General features: G+C 39.1%; 1 protein-coding gene across 1 annotated transcript in view; it reads right to left on the bottom strand.

The window, feature by feature from the left end:
- Positions 1 to 24,374, bottom strand: part of DNAH8 (dynein axonemal heavy chain 8) — a 323,365-nt gene that overhangs the window by 176,242 nt on the left and 122,749 nt on the right. Inside the window, exons 32-40 of the mRNA XM_029943168.1 lie at positions 20,739 to 20,839; positions 17,253 to 17,390; positions 16,853 to 17,093; positions 10,514 to 10,713; positions 7,278 to 7,431; positions 5,370 to 5,533; positions 4,152 to 4,254; positions 3,039 to 3,143; positions 2,241 to 2,402 (exon numbers count right to left, since the gene is read on the bottom strand). Of these exons, the coding sequence (XP_029799028.1) occupies positions 2,241 to 2,402; positions 3,039 to 3,143; positions 4,152 to 4,254; positions 5,370 to 5,533; positions 7,278 to 7,431; positions 10,514 to 10,713; positions 16,853 to 17,093; positions 17,253 to 17,390; positions 20,739 to 20,839 (1,368 nt within the window). The remainder of the gene's footprint in view (positions 1 to 2,240; positions 2,403 to 3,038; positions 3,144 to 4,151; positions 4,255 to 5,369; positions 5,534 to 7,277; positions 7,432 to 10,513; positions 10,714 to 16,852; positions 17,094 to 17,252; positions 17,391 to 20,738; positions 20,840 to 24,374) is intronic.

Below are 24,374 nucleotides of genomic sequence, written 5' to 3'. Positions count from 1 at the left end.
CATACACACAGACAAATCAAACAAAGAAACACATTACGGGGGGGAAAGAAAAGAAAGAATATGGGAGGGAAAGAGATGAAAAGAAGAGAAGAGAAAATAAAAAGAAAAGAGAAAGAAGAAAAGAAAAAAAAATATATATAAAAGGGGGTCGGAGACAACAAAGGACAGTAGACCGTTTAAAAGTGTATGACCAGTTTAGGTGAGAGGTAAGGATGAGATATAGGAGAATATATCTAGGTTGCAAGAAGGTGAAAGAGTAAGGGAGTAAGGAGAAAGGAAAATAAGGAGTAAAATTTAAAAGAATTGAGTAAAGAAAAAGGAAAAAGAGGTAATAATGACAAAGAAATAAGTACGAAACAAGTGAAGAAAAAAAAATTTTTATATTTAAAAAAAAGCAGCAGCTCCCCCTCGTGGATGGGCGTGGTTTGATGTGGTAGGTCTTGGAGGCTGTTCTCAGAGGCTCCACCCCTGCCTGAGGCAAAAAGAGCAGCAGGAGGTGAAGTGTGCACCTTCACAGACTCAATTGCAGAGTTCCCACTCCCAGCCAGGATCGTGATTGCAATGGGGGAAAGGAAAAAAAAAAACAAAAAAACTGAGTCTCTCTTGGTTTCCAATAGCTGTTGCTCTAGGCGCTGTGCGCTGCTGGAAATGAGCTGGGAGCTCCTGCAGTCTAAGCGCACACCCAGGCCTCCACCCGCCACCTACTCCTTGTCGAGGACGCGTAGGTGTGGGCCCTATTTTTCCTGTGGGCACCTGGGATTCGCGCAGTCCGTGCAGGGGGCGAGGTGCACCTTGGAAATGCAGTCCGTGGTCCCCTTCCCAAAACCAAGTTCGAATTGCTCGCCCCTGGCGCAGCCGCAGCCCTGGCCACTTCTCGCAGGGAAGTCCGCTCCCCTGGCGCAGCCGAAAAGCATTTTTTCCAAATAACTGAAATTTGCCCACTACAATGTTAAGATTTTAACTTCAAATTCTTTAAAATGTCACCTTTTTATTTGTATAGTCTACACACTACAGAAAACCCTGAAAGCTGATTAACTTCTTGCTATATCCTGTTCAACTTCACTCCCCCTCTGACCTCACTTTCAGTTTTCCACATGGTGCTAGCTTCTCTGTCTAATTTAGACTGAGTTTCTCCTTCAGATTATACAGCTGATCAAGCTTTCCTGGGAGAGAGAAAGCATGCTGATTTGGTATAAGGGGCTATTTTTCTCACTTTATCATAGTATTTAGTATCATAGTATTTCATAAAGCTTCATCACAAAGGTAGGAAAGCTGATAAGAATATTAAAGTTTGCCAAGGATATTATACAGTACAAAAATATTAGATACAATATGAAAACATTCTCTCCAATAAAGGTTGATTCTATATCGGCACTTCTGTCATCTGAATAAATAATTTCCTATCATTTCAGCCCTCTCGGCTGTATGTGCATGAAGTTGGGACTTGGAGGTCGGTTAAGAGGGGTGGTTGGAGAAGTATAGTTTGTCTAAAAGCTGCCTGTATTTTCCTTGGATATCTCTTGCCTTCTATCCCACACCAAATTTGGGTCTATCTGTGACCCAAATCACAAAGCAGCATTTTTCATTTATGTTGGTTGGAATCTGAATGAAACTGTTGGCTCTTCACTTTTTATATCCAGTTTTAATAATACTGGGCACAGTACGGTGCATTCCTAAGAGTCACTGGACATGACAGCTATTCAAGAGAATACCGGCTCCAACCCCAGCCTCTTCAAGGTCCACTTCTGTTAGGAAGCTAGTTGCATGACCAGGCCTCCTTTAACAGATCATGCCAACTTGTAATCATTGGAAGGGAAAATAAACAAAATGAAAGATGGTTTTATTTCAGGACAAGATATGCTCATTCCTTTTATATAGGTCCATATTTCTATCTATGTCTGTGTCTATAACTATCCATACATAGATATATGGAAAATATGTCATTGAATCCATACACAGATAGATATAGATAGATGTCTTATACACAGATGAGTGTGTTTTACATATAAGATGAAATTTTCCACCAGTGAGTTTAGTTTTAGTGTGGTCCTTAATGATCAAAGAACAGTGGCAAATCCTCTTCCAGCAAATGGGACGAGATGGACTAGAATAACGTAGGCAGACAAACAGGTGGTTGGTAGCGGAGTTCAAGCTACAACAGTTGCCACACCATCAAGGCCAACTGCTTCCTGTGTATCTTTCCCCCTTGTTTCCATTGTTTAAACATTATATATTCTCACCTGTGCTGGAAAGTGATTGAGAAAAGGTAAGAGTTGGAATCCTGAATCGCTGATCTGGTAGAATGCAGACCTGATTATATTATGTAGTGACGACATCTGCATTTTTAATAAATCCATAAGCCAAATCTCAACAGGACCTTTGGCCATAACAGGATTATCCAACTAAAAAATACATTATAGATATATTACAAACTGATAATAATTTCCAATTTTTACCAATGTCACACTGCACATGATAAATCCCAGTACCTCAATGCAAAGCAAATAACTTTACACAAAATATTTACAACATGAGAAAAATCAACTAATACTATAGGTGGAAGGAACGTGGAAAAGTCAACTAATACTGTAGGTGGAAGAAAAATGATCTAGTCTAAAGTTCTCATTGTAGGGGTGCCTGGATGCATCAGTTGGCTGAGCATCAGACTCTTGATTTCAGCTCAGGTCATGATCCCCAGGGTTGTGAGATCCAGCCCCGCACTGGGCTCTGTGCTGAGCATGGAGCCTGCTTAGGATTCTCTCTCTCCCTCTGTCTCTCTCTCCTGCTCTAAAATACAAACATATTAATTAATTAATTAATTAAAAATAAAATAAAAATTCCATTTTACAGATGATAGAACAAGTCTCAGAGAAGTCAATAACTTACCCAGACTTGTTTGCAACCAAACCATGGTGAGAGAATGAGAACCCAGGTCCACCCCTTGCCCCCATTCTGGTTTTCACAGGAGAAAGGCAATCTCTTCAACCTACATATTTAAAGAAATCCTAATAACAAAACTAAAACCCAAGTTAAATTACAATAATTTTTTCTCCTTCTCTTGATATGACGGCCAGGATGCGATCGTAGTCTTTCGCGTGAAAAGTCACCTCGTTTATGTTGTCAGATACTGCAGGGAGATGTGGCTGTAAGAAGCACAAGACAGAGCAAGAACATCACACATGAGGCTGAACACAGAAGCCACTGAGACTTTTTAAAAGCCTTAATATGTGCTGTCTTTGTAAAAGGTTAAGAGTTTGTTTCTTTGTGACAACAAAGAAACACACACACAGAGCACTGTTTTGGCAGCTGATTGACTTTGAGGCCCACTTTTAGAAATCCAGTCCTACAGCATGTTTCCTGCATGTGCCCTTGTTTCACTAGGCTGGTTGGACTAAGACTGTGGCCTTCCTCCACGTGTAGACTGAACCATGTGGTCCCCACCTCCTTCCCTCCCATAGACAGCTCTGTCCTGCCTGTCTCCTGGCTCTCTCTCTGCTTTACACAGCTTTCAATTCCCCGCTCTCTCTTCTCATCTGCACAGCTCCCTGGAAACCACCAGGGAAGTCCCTAGGAGAGGCTTCCCAGATTTCCAAAACAGGCATGGCTCTGGGATTGAGGGGTTTCAGTCCCTCCCACACCCAGTTCTTCATAGTATCTCACTGCCTCCCGGAAGTATTGCCCTTGGAAATGGCTAAAAGCACTTGAGAAGCACTTGGATATGGACAATTCCAAACCACAATCCTTACTTGATCTAAGAATGTTTAGACTAATGAATATTTAGACTAGTGTAATGAATTACATTTAGTGAGCACATACTGTGTGCCAGCTACATTCCAGTGCACAATCTCATGTAATCCTTATGACAATCCTATGAAGTGGAAACCATTAACATCCCTGTTTTACAGATAAAGGAAACTGAGGCACAGGAAAATTAAGAAGCTGGCTAAGGTCATTCATCTGATGAGTTGCATAATCAGTGACTCTTGCCTCAGGTTGTTTGTCTCATAACACACAGAAACTAGTACATTTTATACTCAACATAATTTTTAATACTCTCCTGCCCATGCTATTAAGTTGGTAACTTCATTTTTATGATTAATTAGGTACACTGTGTAAAAAGGCAATTTAGGTAATAGATATTAAGATTATACCTGTATGGTGTGGGAATCACTGGCTTGTCCAAGAATTTCCAGGAGAACTGGATCAGACACAAAGAAGAATCTTGGAAACAGTAATCTCTTCTTCTCCAAATACCTTTAAATAAAGTCATGATATCAAATGACTTTTCCTGAATTATTAATTTTTGGTTTTTTAGCCAAGTCACAATCCCTAATATCTTCAGTCAAATAATAGCAAACATCTCTAGTCATTTCCCATTTGCCTCTGAAATGTGTGGTTAGAATCAAAGTCATGGTCTGTCATGGATGGCACTTGGGAAAGCAAGACAGAGATTCAGAGCAAGGCTGGTCCATCACCTATGGTCTTCCTTCTCAAGAGCCCTCCCGTGACGTTTCTAGGAGTATTGTGAACTTCATGGCTTAAATTCAGGATGAACACATAATTATCTCCAAACCAGGACATTGGGTGAGTTAAAGGGGAAACAACTAACCATGAAGTCAGGACAGAGGGATAAACTTGGAAAACCTAAGATATACTAAACTCTATTTCAAACAGAAATTGAGAATGAACTGCCCTTTGAGAAAATTATCTATACATTTGGTTAATTGTTCTTTTCGTGCACATCTACATTCCATGCCTGTAGTGGCAGCCCCTCAGAAGACACGTCCAAGACTGATTCCCTAAAATCAGTGAATGTGGCCTCATTTGAAACAAGGGTCTTTGTAGAGGTATTGAAGTGAAGCATCTCAAGGAGAGATAATTGTGGATTATCCACAGGAGTCCTAAATCCAATTATAAGAGTCCTCACAAGACACACAGGAAAAAGAGGGGAAGGGCATTTGAAGACAGAGAGATGCAAGTCACGTAGCCACAAGCCAAGGAATTCCTAGAGGCACCAGATGCTCAGAGAGGCAAGGAAATGTTCTCCCTTACCACCTTCAGAAGGTGCTGACACTTTGATTTCAGATTTCTTGCCTCCTGAAATGTGAGAAAATAGGTGTCTGGTGTTTTAAACCACCCAGGTGGTGGACATTTGTCATAACAGCCCTATTAAACTAATCCAATGATTTAACTCACAGACCCCCAAATTGATGGTGTTGTGTTTTGCAAAAAGCTAAGTTTATATTAAATTCCTACAGCCACTTCAGCCATCCCTACCAAGCCAGAAATGCCATCAGTTTTATTTACTTGTTTGGGATTAAAAAGCATCACATGTAAAATGATAGGAAACTTCTAACTGCGGTTCTTACCCCGTGAGTGACTTCTGGCATACTTCCAACTGCTCATGCAAATGGGGTAAAAGTTGCCCCATGGTTTCATCTCCAACACAGCAACTGATCACATTGGGGTTCTCGTGAGCTCGCTGCATTATCTTTACCCATGACTTGTCAATATTCTGAAAACGCTTAGCTTCCTACAAATAGTAAAAGTTAGCATTTGAATAAAGCAAAGTCTTCACTTTCGAATCGCCTCTAGTTCTATTAGTCCTCAGTCTACATAATTTAAAGGAGCACTTTTTTCACCTGAATTAATTGTGAACAACAAAAACCAGAGTCATAAAACTGCTCTTTGAAATACTGCTTTGTCACAATGGGGCTTATCGCTTATTTGTTTTCTCACATCTAATACATTTTCAAAATGCCACATGATTAATTTACAGAGCTATCAACTTAAAGCTCAAATCGAGTCTTCCAGCACCCCAGGTGTTTGGTTTGATGAGCAAACTGAAGAGGCATGAAAATAATTTGATCTCAAGATCTTTCGAATAATTACAGCTCACAAGGACCCCAGGAAAAAGAAAATGAAAAAAAGAAGAAAGAAAAACCCCCAAACAAAGCTTCATTTACATATTTGCTAATGAAATGTTTCTATTTACTATGGATGATATTAAACTTTGCATTCAGTTGCAAAAATGCCTCTAGGAATGGCATAAGATTGCCTCTTTTAAAACTTTTAAGGATATCTTTTAAAACACTGCAACTTTCTGATTAATAAAGGATTATGTTTAAAACAATGTTACAATGAGAAATGAACTATTTTCAAGTTCTTTTATCCTTGATTTTTAATTTATATACAGCCTATAGTTATGGAATTTTAGGAAGAGCAGGCTTAATTTTACAAGAGGGATGTTACCTTCTTAGAATAAATCTATTAGTAAGTTTATTTACTTCAAAGGCCCCAATAAAGCTGTTTTAAATATTTTGTTAAGGGCTTAGAAGGCTAAATTTCCTTGCCCCACTGTATGTGTCTGATCTACTATTAGTTGACTTAATGACAGTTAATTTGGGTTTACACAATACAGATTAATCTTAATTCTACTCTCAGAGGAATATTACAAGGTCAACTCTTAGAGGAGATGAACTACTATAATCGAATAGTACCATATTTGAGGGGTGCCTGGGTGGTTCGGTTGGTTAAGCGTCCAACTTCAGCTCAGGTCATAATCTCACAATTCGTGGGTTTGAACCCTGCATTGGGCTCTGTTCTTACAGTATGGAGCCTGCTTGGGATTCTGGTTTCCTCTTTCTCTGTCCCTCTCCTGCTCTCTCAATAATAAATAAATAAACATTTAAAAATAACTTTAATGTAGTAGTACCATATTTGAATGTACCTGACATCCTCAGACAACCTGGAGATTGAAAACTATATATTTAAAAGTTATTTTGTAAAGGGGCCAGACAGCAAATATTTTAGGCTTTGTAGGTCAGATGGCCTCTGTTACAACCACTGAACTCTGCTGTTGCAATGCTAGAGCAGCCCCAGACAGAACATAAATGAACAGATATGGCCATGCTCCAATAAAACTTATTTCTTCAAACAGGTGAGTGGACCAAAGATTGCCAAGCCTGGTTTCAATAATCAAGACAGGTGGTGCCTGGATGACTCAGTGGGTTAAGCGTCAGACTTCAGCTCAGGTAATGATCTCACAGTTTGTGAATTCAAGACCCACATCAGGCTCTTGACAGCTCAGAGCCTGGATCCTGCTTTGGATTCTGGGTCTCCCTCTCTCTCTGCCTCTCTCTCTCAAAACTAAATAAAAATTAAAATAAATAAATAAATAACCAAGACAGGATCATATGGCTTTATAGACTCCTACAGAGACATACAGACAACACAAATCAAATTAGTCTATCTGTAGTTACAAAAACCATATTTACCTGAGGTAGCTGTTTGGCAATATCTCCACCTACAAAGACAGCTTCAAGATAAACCCAAAGGTTCTGAACTATTAGCCATTCTTCAATTATATCTGAGGAAGTGGACAATTTATAAACCCAATTCTGGATGTTTTTTTTAAATGGAGCATTATATCTAAAAAGTGAAAATGGAAAAAACACTATATTTTAAGGATATATGATTCAGAGAATATATGTCCTAACAAAGTAAATGAAAGGAGAAACATTCCTTTGAAAATGAACACCGTTTTTTCCTAAAATGTAGTTCCTAATAAATTTCACACAGCTAATGAGATATTTGCTTTTCTAGAAGTAAAACTCATATAATTATAGTGATATTACTTGTGTCCATGTATTAGTAATTGACTAGGAAATTGGACCAAGTTTTATGGCAAAGGTGCAGCAAAAGAATTGTGTTGGTTGTTTCTGGGAGTAAAGGGAAGACAAGGAATAAGGTGTTTTATTTTTTTACAAGACTTCTGTGAACCAAATCCAAGTAAGCACCACCTGCGAGAATAACACTTACAGCACTGTTACTGGTCCGTGAAACTATTACCACCTGGCCAATGTCAAGGTGAGGGTTGATGTCCATTTACAGATGTTGCTCTTCTCACCCAAGCCTGCTGATTCCACCAGGCACTGTGCCTAGATTGTATGGTGTTAGAGATCTAGAAGAGCTGCCCCCAGATAGCATCCTTCCTACTTTCTCAACATCAGGGCTAGATGGAGGAATCGTGTGAATTTAAGGTGTCCAGAAAGCTGGGCACAACAAAGTAAGACAAGAAACACAGTGGATGTCATTTAAGAAGTGGTGGGAAGATATCGGGTAAGGACTCAATTATCTACAGTTGGATTAAGAAGCCAATTTTAGTTTGTGACAATGAGAAGGTAGGTTTTTTTTTTATTTTTTTTAATGTTTTATTTATTTTGGATACAGACAGAGACAGAGCATGAGAGGGGGAGGGGCAGAGAGAGAGAGAAGGAGACACCGAACTGGAAGCAGGCTCCAGGCTCTGAGCTAGCTCTCAGCACAGAGCCTGACACGGGGCTTGAACCCACGAACGTGAGATCTGACCTGATCCGAAGTCGGAGGCTTAACCGACTGAGCCACCCAGGTGCCCCGAGAAGGTAGTTTTGATGTGGTGTAGTAGCATTTCCTGGTGATTGGCACTTATTGACAAGGTTCTTAAAACTTGTCTTGATCCAGGACAGGGTGACTTGATCCAGGACAGGTTGCTCACATACAGAAGGGGGTTCTTCTGGGTGTGAAGAGGATCTGATGCCTGAGTGCAATCCATAACATCTCTAGAAGCCCATGTTACACATGGAGGTATAAAGCAAGTTGTATAAAAATTGCCCCCAGGAGATAGGTGAGCTATTCAGACAGTAAGAAGCATTTTTCTCAACACCCAACTTATACTGTCCATCTGACCATTGTTCTAGAGCTGAAAGGAAGTCAATATGCTAAAAACACTCTTCAAAATTAAAACATACAGACAAAGATGGTATGGATGGGCATAGTAACTAGATATTTGAGGCCAAAATGGTCCTGCACAGAGGAAAAAAAAAGTCATATTTGATGGTATATAACTTCCAACATGAAAAAGGGAGACTTGAAATAAAATCTAGCATAACCAGTTTTGGTTCTATGGCCAAGTACCTGCATTGCACAACTTTTAGTGGTGGAACCTATCAAGACCAATGCCATAGACCAATCAGGAATCCAGTAGGAAAGTGTCACAATCCAGGCAATATTTGGAGTCAAGTCTCACCCATGGAATATACAATTTGTTTCTGAAGTCACATGCAGGTCACTCTAGAGACCCATCAGGCACTGCCTCAACATTGAGCTTATTAGTACTATATATTATATTGATCAGGCTAAATGCAAGTTAAGTATGAAATTAATAAAGCCCTCAAATCCTGAATTCTTTGGCTACAGACACTGTTCACATAAATCCACAGCCTTTCTACAAGAAGTCATCAATAAGCGGGGAGGGGGTGCTTGGGTATCTCAGTCAGCTAAGCATCCAACTTCGGCTCAGGTCATGATCTCACAGTTTGTGAGTTCAAGCCCCACATCAGGCTCTCTGCTGTCAGTGCAGAGCCTGCTTGGCATCCTCTGTCACCATCTCTCTCTGCCCCTACCCCTCCTCCCCCTCAAAAATAAATAAACCATTTAAAAAATAACTAAAAAAGAAGTCATTGAAGAAATCAAGTTGGCAAAATTTGCAGTGATCTGTGAAGTCCAGAAACCACTGAGTATCTCACGGCCACCTTTGCCAGGATTGTTCGTATTCCCTGAAAGTCGAAGACAGAAGTAGGATCTTAACCCTAGCAAGTCAACACGAAACTCCTAGAACTAGGAGCTTTGGAATTAAGTACAGTATCCAAATACAAGACAGCCTTTGGGGCCAGAGGTCATGCAGGATATCATTCATTAACCAGTGATCCAAATCTGGACAAGGTGTATTAGAATTCCCATGTTCCCTAGACACCGGCCTCTGCTAGTGACAAAGTTATGGCATATTTCTTAGATCTGTTACAGTGAAGAACAGTTGAGAATTACTGCATAGGCAGCTAGGGGATTAAAGGTTGCTAATGCCCAGATTAAGGCCCGACAGTCTACTTAGTTTGACTGATGCACATTTTCTAAAGCTGCACTTAAGGTCACAGTCACCTTCCGGCTGGCTCGGTAGTCCAATGATGGACAGCCTGTTTCATTTAGGGCACAGTAAACCCAGCACATAAGTAGCCACTTTTCACCGTAAAAGATGCGTAAAGTAACAAGCCCCTAGTGATAGAGTTCTTTCATGTGTTGCCAAGATACTTCTCCCGGGCCACTGGCTGAATGCTTGAGCAGGGTTAGCCAAGGAGGCCCAAGATGACAGATCAGAGGAATGAAAGAAAAAGAAAATAAAATAGATCATCTTGGGGGCGGGGCGGGGAGTCAAATGTTCAAAAGATAAGCTGCCTATTTGGGGGAACGTAATTATGATGGGGCTCACCAGGAAAATAGGACAGAGAGATGAATATCATAAAGATGAGACAGAGGCCATGATTGTTAGGGAAAATGGGCAGCTTGTGTGAGAACAGACAAGAGTGAGCACTTTGGATCAGAATCTTGAGTTACGCCACAGCTGTAAAACTAGGCTTCCACCTGGTATTATAGAATTCTAAAAACCAAATTAAAACCTTCCCCCAAAGTATAAAATTACCTGTTGCTTAGTAAGGAACCTAAGACCATTAAACTATCCTCCATCAAGGTGATAATTTCTCCGGATTCAGTTCCTTTGAGAAGGAGCTCTCCCTTTCCCTTAAACGCAGCAAAACTCAGGTTCTGGTTGGTCCAGTTTTCAATCACCTGAGTCAGCTTGGCTTCAATATCCTTCTCCTTAATGGCAGATATGCAAATGTCCTTCAGAGGGAGATCAAAGAATATATCATGACATTTTCAACTATAAATTAAATGTGTTGTAAAATCATGAATTTCTGAGCTTGGACCTAGAAGTCATAGTCATTTTGTGGTCAAAAAACACCAAGACTCAAGGGGTGCCTGGGTGGGTCAGTCAATCTTCTGACTCTTGATTTCACAGTCATGAGATTGAGCCCTGTCTTGGGCTATGTGCAGGGTATGGGGCCTGCTTAAGATTCTTCCTCTCCCTCTCCCTCTGCCCCTCCCTGCCTCAAAAAGGAGGAGGAGGAGGACAAGGAGGAGGAGGAAGAGGAGGAGGAGGAAGAGGAGGAGGAGGAGGAGAAGGAGAAAAAAGAAAGAAAACCAAGGCTCAAGATCATTGTGTTACAAGTTCAAATAAGAACCCTCTGACTTCTGACTGCTAATTATTTTCTTGTACCACATATAGGCGGTAACAGAACTTAAATCATCATTTTTTTATTATATTTTTCACTGGAGTTTTCTGGCCAAAATGGAAATAATCCCAGCTGCTCTATCTCAGCAGCCTGCTATAAGAAACAAGTGAGAATATATGTAGGAGTCCTTTGAACTCTTTAAATAGCATATAATCATTGCCATATTCCTGCCTGTTCTGGCCCTGATATGAATATCTCATTTGCTTAAAAGTCATTCTATTGTTTTTTTTCTTACAAGCTTTCCTGTTTTTCTGAGAATCCTTAATATGAAAGTCTCACAGGGAAAATAAAAGTAAGGTATTTTCACCCACCATGCCTCTATTTATCTTCATATTAGAATCACAGAATGTCACAGATGGGAAAGAATTGAAAGGCGCAAGGTATTTCCACAAATGATTATGATCTAAACTGGCATGTAGGAAATGTCCTCAGAGTTGTATGACTTGTTGTGAATTCTGAAGAGGGAGAAAGGACTTCTGCCTGCAGTCAGGAGAGAAGGCTGCATGGAGGAGGGGGCATCTGAGACTGAGTGAGATTCTAATGGTGGGAGGAGACGTTCTACAATAAGAGAAAAGAGTTTTTTCGGAGTTGGAGAGTCCAATAACGAAAGAATCTGCCTTGGTTAATAGCAGGACATGCAGAGCAGAGCAAACAGGATGTATCAGGGTATATGACACTGAGAATCCATTTTGGGGTACAAATAGTAACTGGAGCCTAGAATTCTTTGGAATTATAAAATGATGTTTTCGAAGTGCAGCTTGTAAAGGGCTATATTCTTAAGTGCAAAAACCTACTGGGGCGCCTGGGAGGCTCAGTTCGTTAAGATTCTAACTTCAGCTCAGGTCATGATCTCACAGTTTGTGGGTTCTAGCCCTGCCTCAGGCTCTGTGCTGACAGCTTGGAGCCTGGAGCCTGCTTCAGTTTCTGTGACTCCCTCTCTCTCTCTGCCCCTCCCCTGCTTGTACTCTGTCTCTGTCTCTCTCTCAAAAGTAAATAAACATTAAAAATTTTTTAAAAGTCCTACTTTTAAGAATGAAATGGTCACCAAATAGTATTTGTTTCCTTCAGTAGAATTTGAATGACATTTATAAACAGGACATAATGTTTTGAAAACAGAATTTCTGGTGTACATAATGTTGTTAAGAAGGGAAAACGGTGAGGCAGGAAACTCAAAACCATATATATGAGTGCTGGGAGCCATTTCTGAAGTAAGGCAGATTTGCAAGGCCTCCCACTGTCAAGTGGCGACTGGCATCTACCCCCACTCAACCCCCACTCAATTTCTGCTTGAGCAGAAGGCACCTGACTGACAGGCATCAGGAGTGACTTGCCTTCTTATGCTAAAAATATGTGAATTGTACCTTGTGAAAAAAATTGTTATAGGAGTTTCTTCTTTTGTGATTATAGGAGCAAATGTTACATTTTCTGAGAAAACCTGTTTTTCTTCTCCTTGAAAACAGGCTATTGACCCCTGCACACAAAGACCTAACTCTTGCCTTTGCTATGCTAAAAACTTTGCCTTATATTTGAATGCTAAAGATCCCTTCCTTCCCCATATGATAAACATCTAGTCACCTATTGGTAAAGATTATGCAGGAGTCTTCCACCAATCTATGTTCTGTGAAATTTTTACATACCAAAGAATTTATTACCAGAAATTGTTGTCTAAGGCAATTGCCACTTCTATTTTGTCCCCCATACATTTTTTCAATAAATAAAGCTGACTCTTCGGAGCAGAGTTTCCTGCCTGGTGATCAAAAAGAAAGCTGAGGCTCTCTCGCTCTCTTTCCTTGAAACTGTCCGTTCTTCAGGAAGCCCTGAACCTGCTGGAGCTGGACTCCGGCATATGAGAGATTTCTGGTCACATGGTACATTGAGGTTCTCTGCCTCCAAAAATATAGAAAAATGGATAGAAGGCAAAAAAGAGAAAGTAAAAACAGCCAGGCTTACAAACCAAACAAACATCTCCATGAACCAGAAGTGAAAAAGATATGCAAACCAGTGGGTGGAGATAAAGCCTAGTCCTAAGGGCTCTGGTTTGTTGCAGGGAGTCTGGGGAGCCGTTATAAAGGGTTTGCATAGACATATCTGTCTACATTGCAGGGTCCAGAACAGAGACAACCCACTGAAAACTGCCCAGCCTTTCTGTGAAGAATGCCTCTTTGCTTATCTCAAAGCTTCTGTCTGAGGGTCAGGGATCTAATATAACACACAACTAGGGGTTCTCTCCAAAGACAGAAACTAGTGGGCACCACTGTTGCACTGTCCTCTGCCTCACCCAAGGTCACTGCTATCTCCTGGAAAGGAACTTATTTATGCACATGTCTGGAGCCTTGGTTTTTTGTTTTGTTTTGTTTTGTTTTTTTGCAGCTGCCACCCAGGGGAAGTCTCTTGATCACCTGATTCTGGTGGCAAATGAGGTTTATGTTTGAGGTGCCACAGGATGGTAACAAACCAGAAAAAAGTTCTTAACCAGCTATACACTCCAAGTACAGAGACAACAAACTGGAATGCTCAGTCATACTATGGGAGAGGCCTATTGGTTTAACTTCACGGCTATGGCCTGAGGAGCAGGCTTCTAATTAAGTATACATCTGAGGGCCAACTCTAATCTTCTCCAGAGACTTTGAAGGGTGGGTGCTATCTTCATATTCCTTATACCATGCTGCCAAACACTGGTGTTTCCAAGAAAGGAGGTTGTGTGAAAAACTGTTGCTGTCAGTCAAAAGGCACATCCCTTGATGGCCTGAGTCTGGTGACCAGTGGAGCTTGTGTTCATGGGTTCAACAGGATGGTAGCAAACAAAGAAAGTTCTTAACTGACTATCATCCCAGGGTTCAGTAAAGAATAGACAGAAATGCCCATGTCCTAGTCTTCTCCTAAAAGAGGTATATTTTCATACTTTAAAAGTTGCTGCTTGAGAATTTGGTTTCCAATCAGCCTAAATCCACTTTGAAGCCTGATAGGTCTTATTAAACTTTCAATTACTTTATCATAACTAATGATAAAGTAGACTCCTAGAAGAAACACAAAGTTTTGAGAGCCAACCAAGAGCTAGGGTGGGCTTGAATGATAAGGCTCATCTCCTACATGAGGTTCCTCCTTCAAGACTGACTGTTTTATATAATGCATAAAAACTGACACAGAGAGGAAAGTAAAATAAAGAAACAGAGGAATATGGTCCAAATGAAATAAGATAAAACCTCAGAAAAAGACTTCAATGAAACAAGTGGATTATTTACCAGATAAAAATCTCAAAATAACAGTCATAATAATACTTAACAAGTTCAGGAGAAAAATGCATAAACAAAGTGACAGTTCCAACAAAGAGGAAGACAATATTTTAAAAGTACCAAATTGAAGTCATGGAGCTGAAGAATACTATCACAGAACAGAAAAATACAATAAAGGAGTTCAATAACAAACTAGATGAAGTGCAAGAAAGGATCATGAACTCAAAGACAGGGCAGCAGACCTTACCCAACCAGAGCAAAAAGAACAAAGAATGAAAATAGTGAAAATAACTTAAGGGACTTATAAGATCGATCACATGGGCCAACATTGATGTTGAACGCTGAATTATCAAAAATAATGGCTGATAATTAATGCCCCTAAGATGGGGAAGAAAATAGACATCCACATCTAGGAAGCCCAGGGAGTTTCAAAACAGATGAACCAAGAGACTTACACCAAAACACATTAAAATTAAAGTGTCTAAAGTTAAAAACAAAGAGAAAATCTTATACACAGCAAAAGAAAAACAACTTGTTACATGGAAGGGAACCATCACAAGACTAATAACAGATTTTTCAGCAGAAATTGTGCAGACCAGAAGGCAGAAGCACAATATAGTCAAAATGCTGAAAGGAAAAAACAAAACTAAACAAAAATATGCCATCAAGGATACCCTACCTGGCAAATTTGCCCTTCAGAATCAAAAGGAAATATAGAGTTTTCCAGACAAGCCAAAGGGGTGCATTACCACTAGACAAGTCTTACAAGAAATGTTGGCAACAAAGCCAAGGAAACACAAGCAAAAATACACAAATGGGACATTAAACTAAAATGTTTCTGCGTGGTGAAGAAAGCCATCAACAAAATGAAAAGGCAAACCACAAATGAAATAAAATATTTGCAAATCATAAATCTGATAAGGGGTCAATATCTAAAATATACAAAGAACTCACACAACTCAATAGGAAAATACCCCAGGCAATTCAATTCATAAATGAGATAGGATCAGAACAGACATTTTTCCAAACAAGACATGCAAATGGCTAATAGGTTCATGAAAATGTGCTCAACATCACTAATCCTCAGGGATTAACAAATCAAAACCACAGTGAGATACCACCTCACACCTGTCAGAATGGCTATCTTCACAAAGACAAGAAATAACAAGTGTCAGTGAGGATGAGAAGAGAAGAGAACCCTGCATATTGTTGGTGGGAATGTGAGTAGGTGCAGCGGTTATAACAGTTTTCTAGAGAAAAGAGGATGGAGGTTCTGCAAAAAAATAAAATAAAATAAATAAAAATAAAAATAAAGATACATATGATCCAGCAATACTACTTCTGGGCATTTATTCAAAGAAAATGAAAACACTAATTCAAAAAGAAAGAAATCATAACATAGATACTGAGAACAGACTAGTAGTTGCCAGTGGCAGGGGAATTATGGGGTGAATGAAATGGGTGAAGGTGGTCAAAGGTACAAACTTCTAGTTATAACACAAATAAGTCCTGGAGATCTAATGTACAGGATGGCAACCATAATTAATAATACTATATTGTGTATTTGGGAGTTGTTAAGAGAAAAGTTCTCAACACAAGGAAAAAAATGTAACTATGTGTGCTGATGGATATTAACTACATATATTGTGATCACATTGTGATAAATACATGTATAGAGTCATTATGTTACAATCTAAACTAATAAGTTTATATTTCAGCAATAAAAATCACATAATTATAGAAATTATATCTCAATAATAAAAAAGAAATCCATATCATACTAAGTATACACACAAAAAGAAAAAGAACAAATTTAAAATCTTGGCAAGGAAAAATAATATGTAGTAGATTAGTAAGAAAAAGTATAGAATTAGAAATTTGGAAAATGTTCTGAGGAATTCGCTAGGAATGTAATACAGAAATATACAGTTGTTGTTTTTTTTAATGAGAATATATTTAGGGGAGAAGGAGGACAGATTGAAAACCTCCCAAATGAACATATTTCAAAGAATCATCTTATCTCCTTGAGTTACTGTATTGTTTTGCAAAATCAAAGGATGTTCAGGATCGTTCCAGATTTTGAGGGTACGTTATATAAGACAATTAATACACCCTTAAATGAAATGTCTGTACAATTTTCAGAAAAGAAAAAGTCTTTTTTTTAGAAGTTTTAATGTTTATTTCTGAGAGAGGGAGAAAGAGAGAGAGAGAGAGAGAGAGAGAGAGAGCATGAGTGGAGGAGGGGCAGAGGGAGCAAGAGACACAGGATCCAAAGCAGGCTCCAGGCTCTCAGCTGTCAGCACAGAACTGGATGCAGAGCTTGAACTCGTGAACTGCAAGATCATGACCTGATCCAAAGATGGACGCCCAACTGACTGAGACACCCAAGGCTCCCCAGAAAAGAAAAAGATATTCTTTAATGAACCAGTGATAAGATCTTATAAGCTTCTGTACCTCAATGTCATCCTTATTTTTAAGTAGTGGTGCTTCCATAATATTTCTAAGACAAAATGAATCTGATTCCACATCAAACGGGGTTCCAGTTAATTCAGAGATTCGATCCCAGTGTCTCTGTTTCATTGCCTTATTGGTCATCATTTCCAATAGAGGACATGACTCACTAAAATCATCAATTCTTTTTTTCAGATCCAAAAAAGCTTGCCAATCTTTAAGCCCTTTTGGGAGTTTACGACACCTTTCAGAGGAAAAAAATTATATCACTGCACATTTCTTTGACAAAGTTGTTATGTATATATAGCAATATATCAGAGGATAAATTCATTTGTGAAATACCTACAAGATCCTATGAAGATAGGCACTAGAAACAGATAAACTTAATTCAATTAAAACTCACCTGTTTTGAAATTCCTGCAGTTCTGCATTAATTTTTTCAATGTCTACATCTCCCCAAAGTATTTCATAATAACCACTAATACTGCTCATTACAGTATCATAGAGTCCATACAGCTTCTGCAGCAAGTTGAGTTCCTTTCTGGGAAACCAAATATTTAAGTCATTACATAATGTGTATTTTAAAAATAAATGTCATTATTGGGTAGACAGAATTCATCCAATCATGTGTTTCATACATCACCTGTGTACTTTATAAACATCAACATGCAAACAACCCTGTCTGTTTCCAAACAAAGATTTTAATAAAGCTCCATCAATCAGGTCAAGTCTACAGCTCTCAAATATTCCAAGTCATACTGTGAATTGACAGTGACAAATGGCTTGATTATTACTACCATTCCAATCATTGCAAACAATGTGACCAGAATTTGATCATAAGATCAAAGCTAAGGCTAAGATTTTAATTTTTTTTATTTCAAATGCAAGCTGGGTTTTTATGAGAACATCTGTCCCTAGGAGAGTGACTTAAACATCACTTTCTACCAAAAGCTTTCCATCATGTACCCAAATGGAGTTATACACATAACAAGGATTATAGATCCCTAGAAAAAGTCCTTTGTCGTGTAATACACCAAAAATTGAGTTTGTCAGTGCTCCCAAGAATTCCTCAACCCTTAGTAGACCATGAGAGTCCCCTGGACCCGACTTCAGTTTTTGAGTTTATTTCTTGAGCAGCTCTAACTATTTGTAAGGATTGATACTCATAACTTTTATTATTTATTATAAATAATGAAAAGGTCAAAGTTAAAATTTGCTTACATTTTTAATAAAATAAAACTCATTCCATCTTGCAGTTATCAAAGGTGTACACTAGGCCCTTTTACAAATCTAAGACACATTCTGGAATCTTAACTCTCTTGTTTTTTCAATTCTTGTTTCATTTTGCGTATTCTTAGAAATGATCCCTTTATTAATCATGGAGTATTTCCAACTATGCTAAAAATAACTATAGTAATACAAAAAGAACAACAAGATCTCCAATAAGAAAGGAACAACAATTTTTCTTCAAGCTTCTTATTGTGTTGCCCAAAGCATTGCACCATATTTTAAGAACACTGGAGAGACACCGTTTTTGTTTTTGTTTGTTTGTTTTTAATTTTTGTTAAAGATTTAGAATTGTTCATTTATGTAAAACAGCAAAGAAAAGACAACTGATAAAAGAAGGTACTTCCCAAGTATTAAATAGGAAAGAGACACAGAGCAACACCCTAGACTCTGTGATAGTCCACTGGGCTATGTAAGTGAGATCTCAGACTGTGGGTCCTTAGATGTTAATTACCTAGATGAATTTTACCCACATCAGTAATTTATGAGCGGATAATATATTTCTGTAGAGGCAAGGGCTTCATCATGCAATGTTTTACAAGAACCTAGACCACCCCATTTTGTGAAAAGGATAAATGGCTGATCTTTCATTATCTATGATGTTTGTATATGTTTTATTTGGGACATGCCCTAAGTAGACAGATGCTGATGAAGATGTGTACTCAAAGGAGATAGATGATGCAGATATTAAAAAGTTCACTAACTTGATCCTTCGAATGTAAAAATAAAGGGTTTTTTTGCATTTATAATGCAAGAGAGATGTTGATCCTCTCTTCAGTAAAATTATGAGTGCCTGAGTTTTCAACAGTTCTGGGTTTGAGCAATGCAAGTCCAAGAAAAGTCAGAAGTAATAATAAGCTAGAAGCTGTTGAAGATGAATTTGAAACCAGAAATCAGTGTTCACAGAACGGGTTTGGTCCAGGTTTGTGCCTGATAGCCGATAAGCAGTTGGTGTTGTCAACAGCGAGAACCCAAGAACTGACCTTTACTGCTCCCCTGCTTGTACTCACTAATCTTTGTCTTAAATTTTTCCTTAAGCTCTTCTTTCTGACTTACCTCTTCTTAATTTAGGCAACGGAAACCCGGAACCACTGCTCAGGTGGTATCCACTGCCCTCACAAGACCTCCCACCCGCCCAGACCCTGGGAGCTAAACTCATATGGGCCTTAAAGTGACCTCTGGAATGACTTACAATCACCTTTACTGTATTATAATACTAAAATCTCCATGGAGGACACATGCTTCATTTGCATAACGTACAATGTGTGTATTGTCTTGTTTCCTTAAGGCACAGGCACAACATCATGCCCACCTTTATAAACAATGACAAGGCTTTCCTATTGATCTATTCATTCAAACCCTAAATAAAGGGAACCCAATTACCCTCTCTCAGGGAATCATGGCTTTGGAAGCTATTCCCCATGACCTCCTTATTTGCTGCAAAGCAAGTTTTCTTTATGTGACAACTCAAACTTTGGAGTTTCTGACTCACCAAGGAGCAAACTCATATTAGTTCTGTTACAGTTGGATTCCGAAGTCAGTTTCTACTTTGTGTAAATATCTTCAAACCAGGGCATTACGGAGTATAAGTTTTGGTTTACACTGCTTAAACTCTTATTACATTTTCTAAGAAAAGTGCTTTTCACCATTTCTTTATTTGTAATTCTGCATATTATTCATTAATTACTTAAACATAAAAAATACATAGTAAACGAGGATGATTATTTTTCTTGGAATACTGAGAGTTAAAAGAAAACACTTGAGTCTCAGACTACGCATGGAAAGAATTAACTAGGGAATTTATGAAAATGCAGGACCCAACCCCTGAGATCCTGATTTAGTAACTCAGGGCAAAGAACAGACATCTGCAATTCTAACACAATTGGTCATCCTGTTAAGGTTGGCAAATGACTGCTTGGAAAAAGAATACAAACCATCTACCCTGAGGTAGTCTGAAGCATTAATTTATGGTCAGAAAATTTCTTGTCTATTTTGCAGAGACATGTTATGACTTTGAATGAGGTCAACATAAAGTTCTTTTCTAAAGCCCTGATCCTAATAAGCTAAAGCCACTGTTTTGATTTTGAGTTTGAGAAAAGTTATATAAAATTCCATTAAGATGTACTTGCTTAATTCCTAGATCTACTTATTATTTAAGATCAATTAAGTTCCTTGGCCTTCAATCCTGATGAATTCTATGTTTACTCAGAAGCGAAGCGCACTTAGCAGAAATGCAATAAAAGGGGTTGGAAAGCCAAGGACGGCTAATCTTCAAAATAAAGAAAAAATATCCAAAATTGCAGTGCTTCTGTACAATAATTGGCACTATTAAAAAGTAGTGAAGAGAACAAAGTAAAGCATAGGCTAAATATAGGCCTCGAATATCACACCTTTTGCAACCTATTTTCAGCTCCTCAAAGACATTTCTTGTATATGATGACTACGTATCCTGTGGGTCAGGAATAGCCAGGAATAAGAGGAATATTTAAGAGTATTCTAGGGAAGGCTCTCTGCATGATAACGTATCTAATGATGACATGATTCTTCTAATGGACAGAATTTAATTAGTTGCATGTAACACTTGTACAATTTCTGAACTTACCTAGTTTTGTGTAAAACCTCATAATCAGTCACAGGCAATCCAAAAAGTTGTTCGCCAGATGAATATGTAACAAACTTCCTCCACAGATCATCAAAATTGGCCTATAAGATTTTTAAGTTGTAGTAAAATATAATTAATTCAGGCCCCATTAAGGTAGAATTTATTATAATTGGAATAAAAGCTACATTGAGGTTTGTTTAATAATATCTATGAAACAAGGATCTGTGAAGAAATTTATACTGATACCAAGCTACCAGAAGAAAAGTTGAGCACTTAGTAAAATTGACTTTTAAGCATTCTAAAAGTATCCATTTTACATTAAATTTTTTCTTTAATAAATTAAGTGGTCCCCAGAAGACCTATATTTCAATTTCCCATAAATATGTCTGAAAGTAATAAAACTGCATTTAAAAAAATCTATAATTCAGGCTTTTTCACTAATTTAGACTTGTCATCTCTTCTACATAGTTCAAATGAGTGAGTACAATCCTTTCAACCCTGTTTTCTCACCAAACAATACTCTGTAGAATAAAGGATTCCATTTCAACACCATTTCAAAAAATTCCAACAATCTGAATCAGCGAAGTTAATGCACACGCCTGCCCTTTGAACCGAAAGTGGAATCTCCTATACTCACAATGCTAAGTATTAACAGTGGTTAAAGCACAAAAGCAAATAAAAATAACCCACCTGTGCTGAGACATGTGCGCTCTACATAAAGGGTATAATATATCAAGAGAGACTCCAAATTTCCAGCCCTGGAGAATGTCTGGCATTAGACCTCACAATACCCAGAGAGTGAATCAGATCTGACAGATATGTTAGTGGATTTTCTTTTCATTTTTTAACTTAAATTCTAATTAGGTAACATATAGTGTAGTATTGGTTTCAGGAGTAGAATTGAGTGATTCATCACTTAACATACAACACCAGTGCTCATTACAAGTGCCCTCCTAATACTAATCACCCATTTAGCCCATCCCCCACTTCTCCCTCCATCTGCCCTCAGTTTGTTGTTCTTCATTGTAAAGAATCTCTTATGGTTTGTTTCCCTTTCTCGCCCCCTCCCCCCCCCCAATATGTTCATTTGTTTTGTTTCTTAAATCCCACAAGCATACTTTAGAGAAGCCAAATCAGGGAGGTGTGAAGACCTTGGGGGAACCCCAACAAACTCTTAGTTCCTAGAAAGTGTCATATTTTGCACTTTTTATATTTCTTGGTGGTTATTACAGTTGTTACTCAACAAATTTACCGACTAAAGTGTCCCTGGGACCATGTGAACACTAGAAAAGGAGAAACTAAAACTTTAGAGTAAACATACTTTAAACTAATGACATTTAAAATCTTGTCTGTGAGGTAAAGACTTGCTGGATGCCAGTCACTCACTCCCTTTTCCATTTAGCTTCCAAAGAATATAAAAAGACCGATAGCACCGGCTGAATGGGGAGCAAAATAATCAGCTTTATGAGCCGGCCAACCGAGTGCTCAGTAACTCTGGAAATCATAGTAAAATTCCATCAGAGAACACCACTGCACCTTGAGGCCTCACATGAGGCTCCTGCTTCTTTCCACAATCTAGGTCTTTGCACCTGCTTTTCTTGGGAGTTGGAGGGTGAAAGGGCACCTGCTTTTGAGGAGAGTTGGGTCACATGTTCAGCCAGCTGCATGGCAAACAGTCTGCTTAATTCACACCCCAAACATAAGCAGAACAGAAGGAGCAAGATGGCAAGAGATGGGCCCTTCAATGTATTTTCAATGAAGCGGCCACAGCCCTGGTAAAAGGGTGACCCATTAAAGTTCCAGTTGCTAAACCAGTAAATTGGTAACTCCTGAGGGAAGGACAAGGAGGCGGGTCTACCTTCAAAATACACCCAGCCTCCAACCACTTCTCATCAACTCCAATGCCACCTGACTGGTCCAAGTTACTGTCACTCTGTCCTGATTATTTCCATAGCCTTCTAATTACCCTCCCTGCTTCTTCCCTTGACTGTCAATAATCTACTCTCAACACCATAGCCAGAGCGAGTCATTGAAAACATAAGTAAGTTGATGTCATATTTGCTTGTATTCAGGACCTTTGCACCTGCTCATTTTTCTGCCTAGAAAGCTGCTTGTCCAGGTACTTGCCAGGCCAATTCCTTCATTTCTCTAGGTCTCTACTCAAATGTCACCCTTTCAAGGACGACTTCTCTGGAGACCTTCCACTTTACATACACACAGCCCAGGGTGTATGCCCCTTTCCTGCTTTATTTTTTTTCCTTGGCACTTACCACCATCCAACATTACTATTTTCATCCTTCCTCCTGCTTTTATTGCTGAGGGCTCCTGCTTGGCTCAGCTTACAGCCACCAGGCAACCAGATCAGTCTTGGTCCTGGTTCCTCCAGAGAGGCAGGCCTTTCCCCAAGGCCCTGGGGACTTCAGGTAGCAAAGAATCAGAGCCTCCTCCAGTGTCCAGCATAAAGTGCTGGCAAGAGCGATAGATAGGAGGATCTGCTTTTAGTCCAAGAGTGACCATTATCGTCATGAGGAGAAAAGAACCCCAACAGTATTAAGGGACTATGACTTTTTGTTTGAGGGCATCATTTTCAATGAAAGGCTGCATCCCATGAAAATCCTTGTCAGCACAGACAGTCTACTTTATATAGAAACCCGCTGGAGTTACTGGGCTGGACCTACCCTTCTGGAGCCAGGCAGCACAGACAGCGGGTTCTGTGACAGCTGATTTCATTTACTTTTATGCAAGTTAATTCCTCTACAGTCCGCTGCAATTCCCAGTTGCTCAAATGATCCTGGAGAAAAGCTTTTCTTATCTGCGTCTGCATTTTCTATTTAAATCACTCAAATCAAGGAAGATACTTGAAAATTTGATGCCAAGATACTTGGTTCTAATGGAAAAAGCCTGAACTGCCCCTCTCAGGAGAACCGCAACTGAAGAGATCCCATTCAACTTGACAAAAACATGCATGGAACTAGCCTGAACCGTCTCTGGAACATGCATCTAAAATAACAAGAACAAAATTACGGACTCCACTCTTCCATTTATTTGCTTTGAGGTGAAAAGCCCAATTGTAAAGTGATAGGAAGTCATCTCTGACACCAGTAAAGGGATATTTAGAAATGACCAGCATGTGGAAAAACCAAGTTATGAGCTACAGAAAGTCTTTATGTGGTTTCATTTGCTACAAAACTTGGCTATACTAGTAAAGAAGAAACCCTGGGTTTTGGACAGTAGCTCACATGTATTTCCTGGTGAGATGACCATGGAAGCTGCCTAAATATAAATGCAGGCAGAAACTGGGGTCAGGTGAAGAAAAAAGTGACATCTAGAAGGGGGTGCAGAACAGAGATATGTTTATTATTGTTTAAAGTAACAATTCTTTTAAAGTAAAAGAAAAGATTCACAGCTTTTAATCTTTTTTTAATGTTTATTCATTTTTGAGACAGAGGGAGAGAGAGCTTGAAACGGGAAGGGGCAGAGAGAGAGGGAAACACAGAATCCGAAGCAGGCTCCAGGCTCTGAGCTGTCAGCATAGAGCCCAATGCGGGGCTCGAACTCAGTGAGATCATGACCCAAGCCAAAGTTGGATGCTTAATGATCTGAGCCCCCCAGGAGCCCCGATGCACAGGTTTCAAA

This window comes from Suricata suricatta, chromosome 7 (assembly GCF_006229205.1).
Source record: "Suricata suricatta isolate VVHF042 chromosome 7, meerkat_22Aug2017_6uvM2_HiC, whole genome shotgun sequence".
NCBI lineage: Eukaryota > Metazoa > Chordata > Mammalia > Carnivora > Herpestidae > Suricata > Suricata suricatta.
Note: the sequence above shows the minus strand (reverse complement) of the source record. Positions and strands in the feature narration are given on the sequence as shown.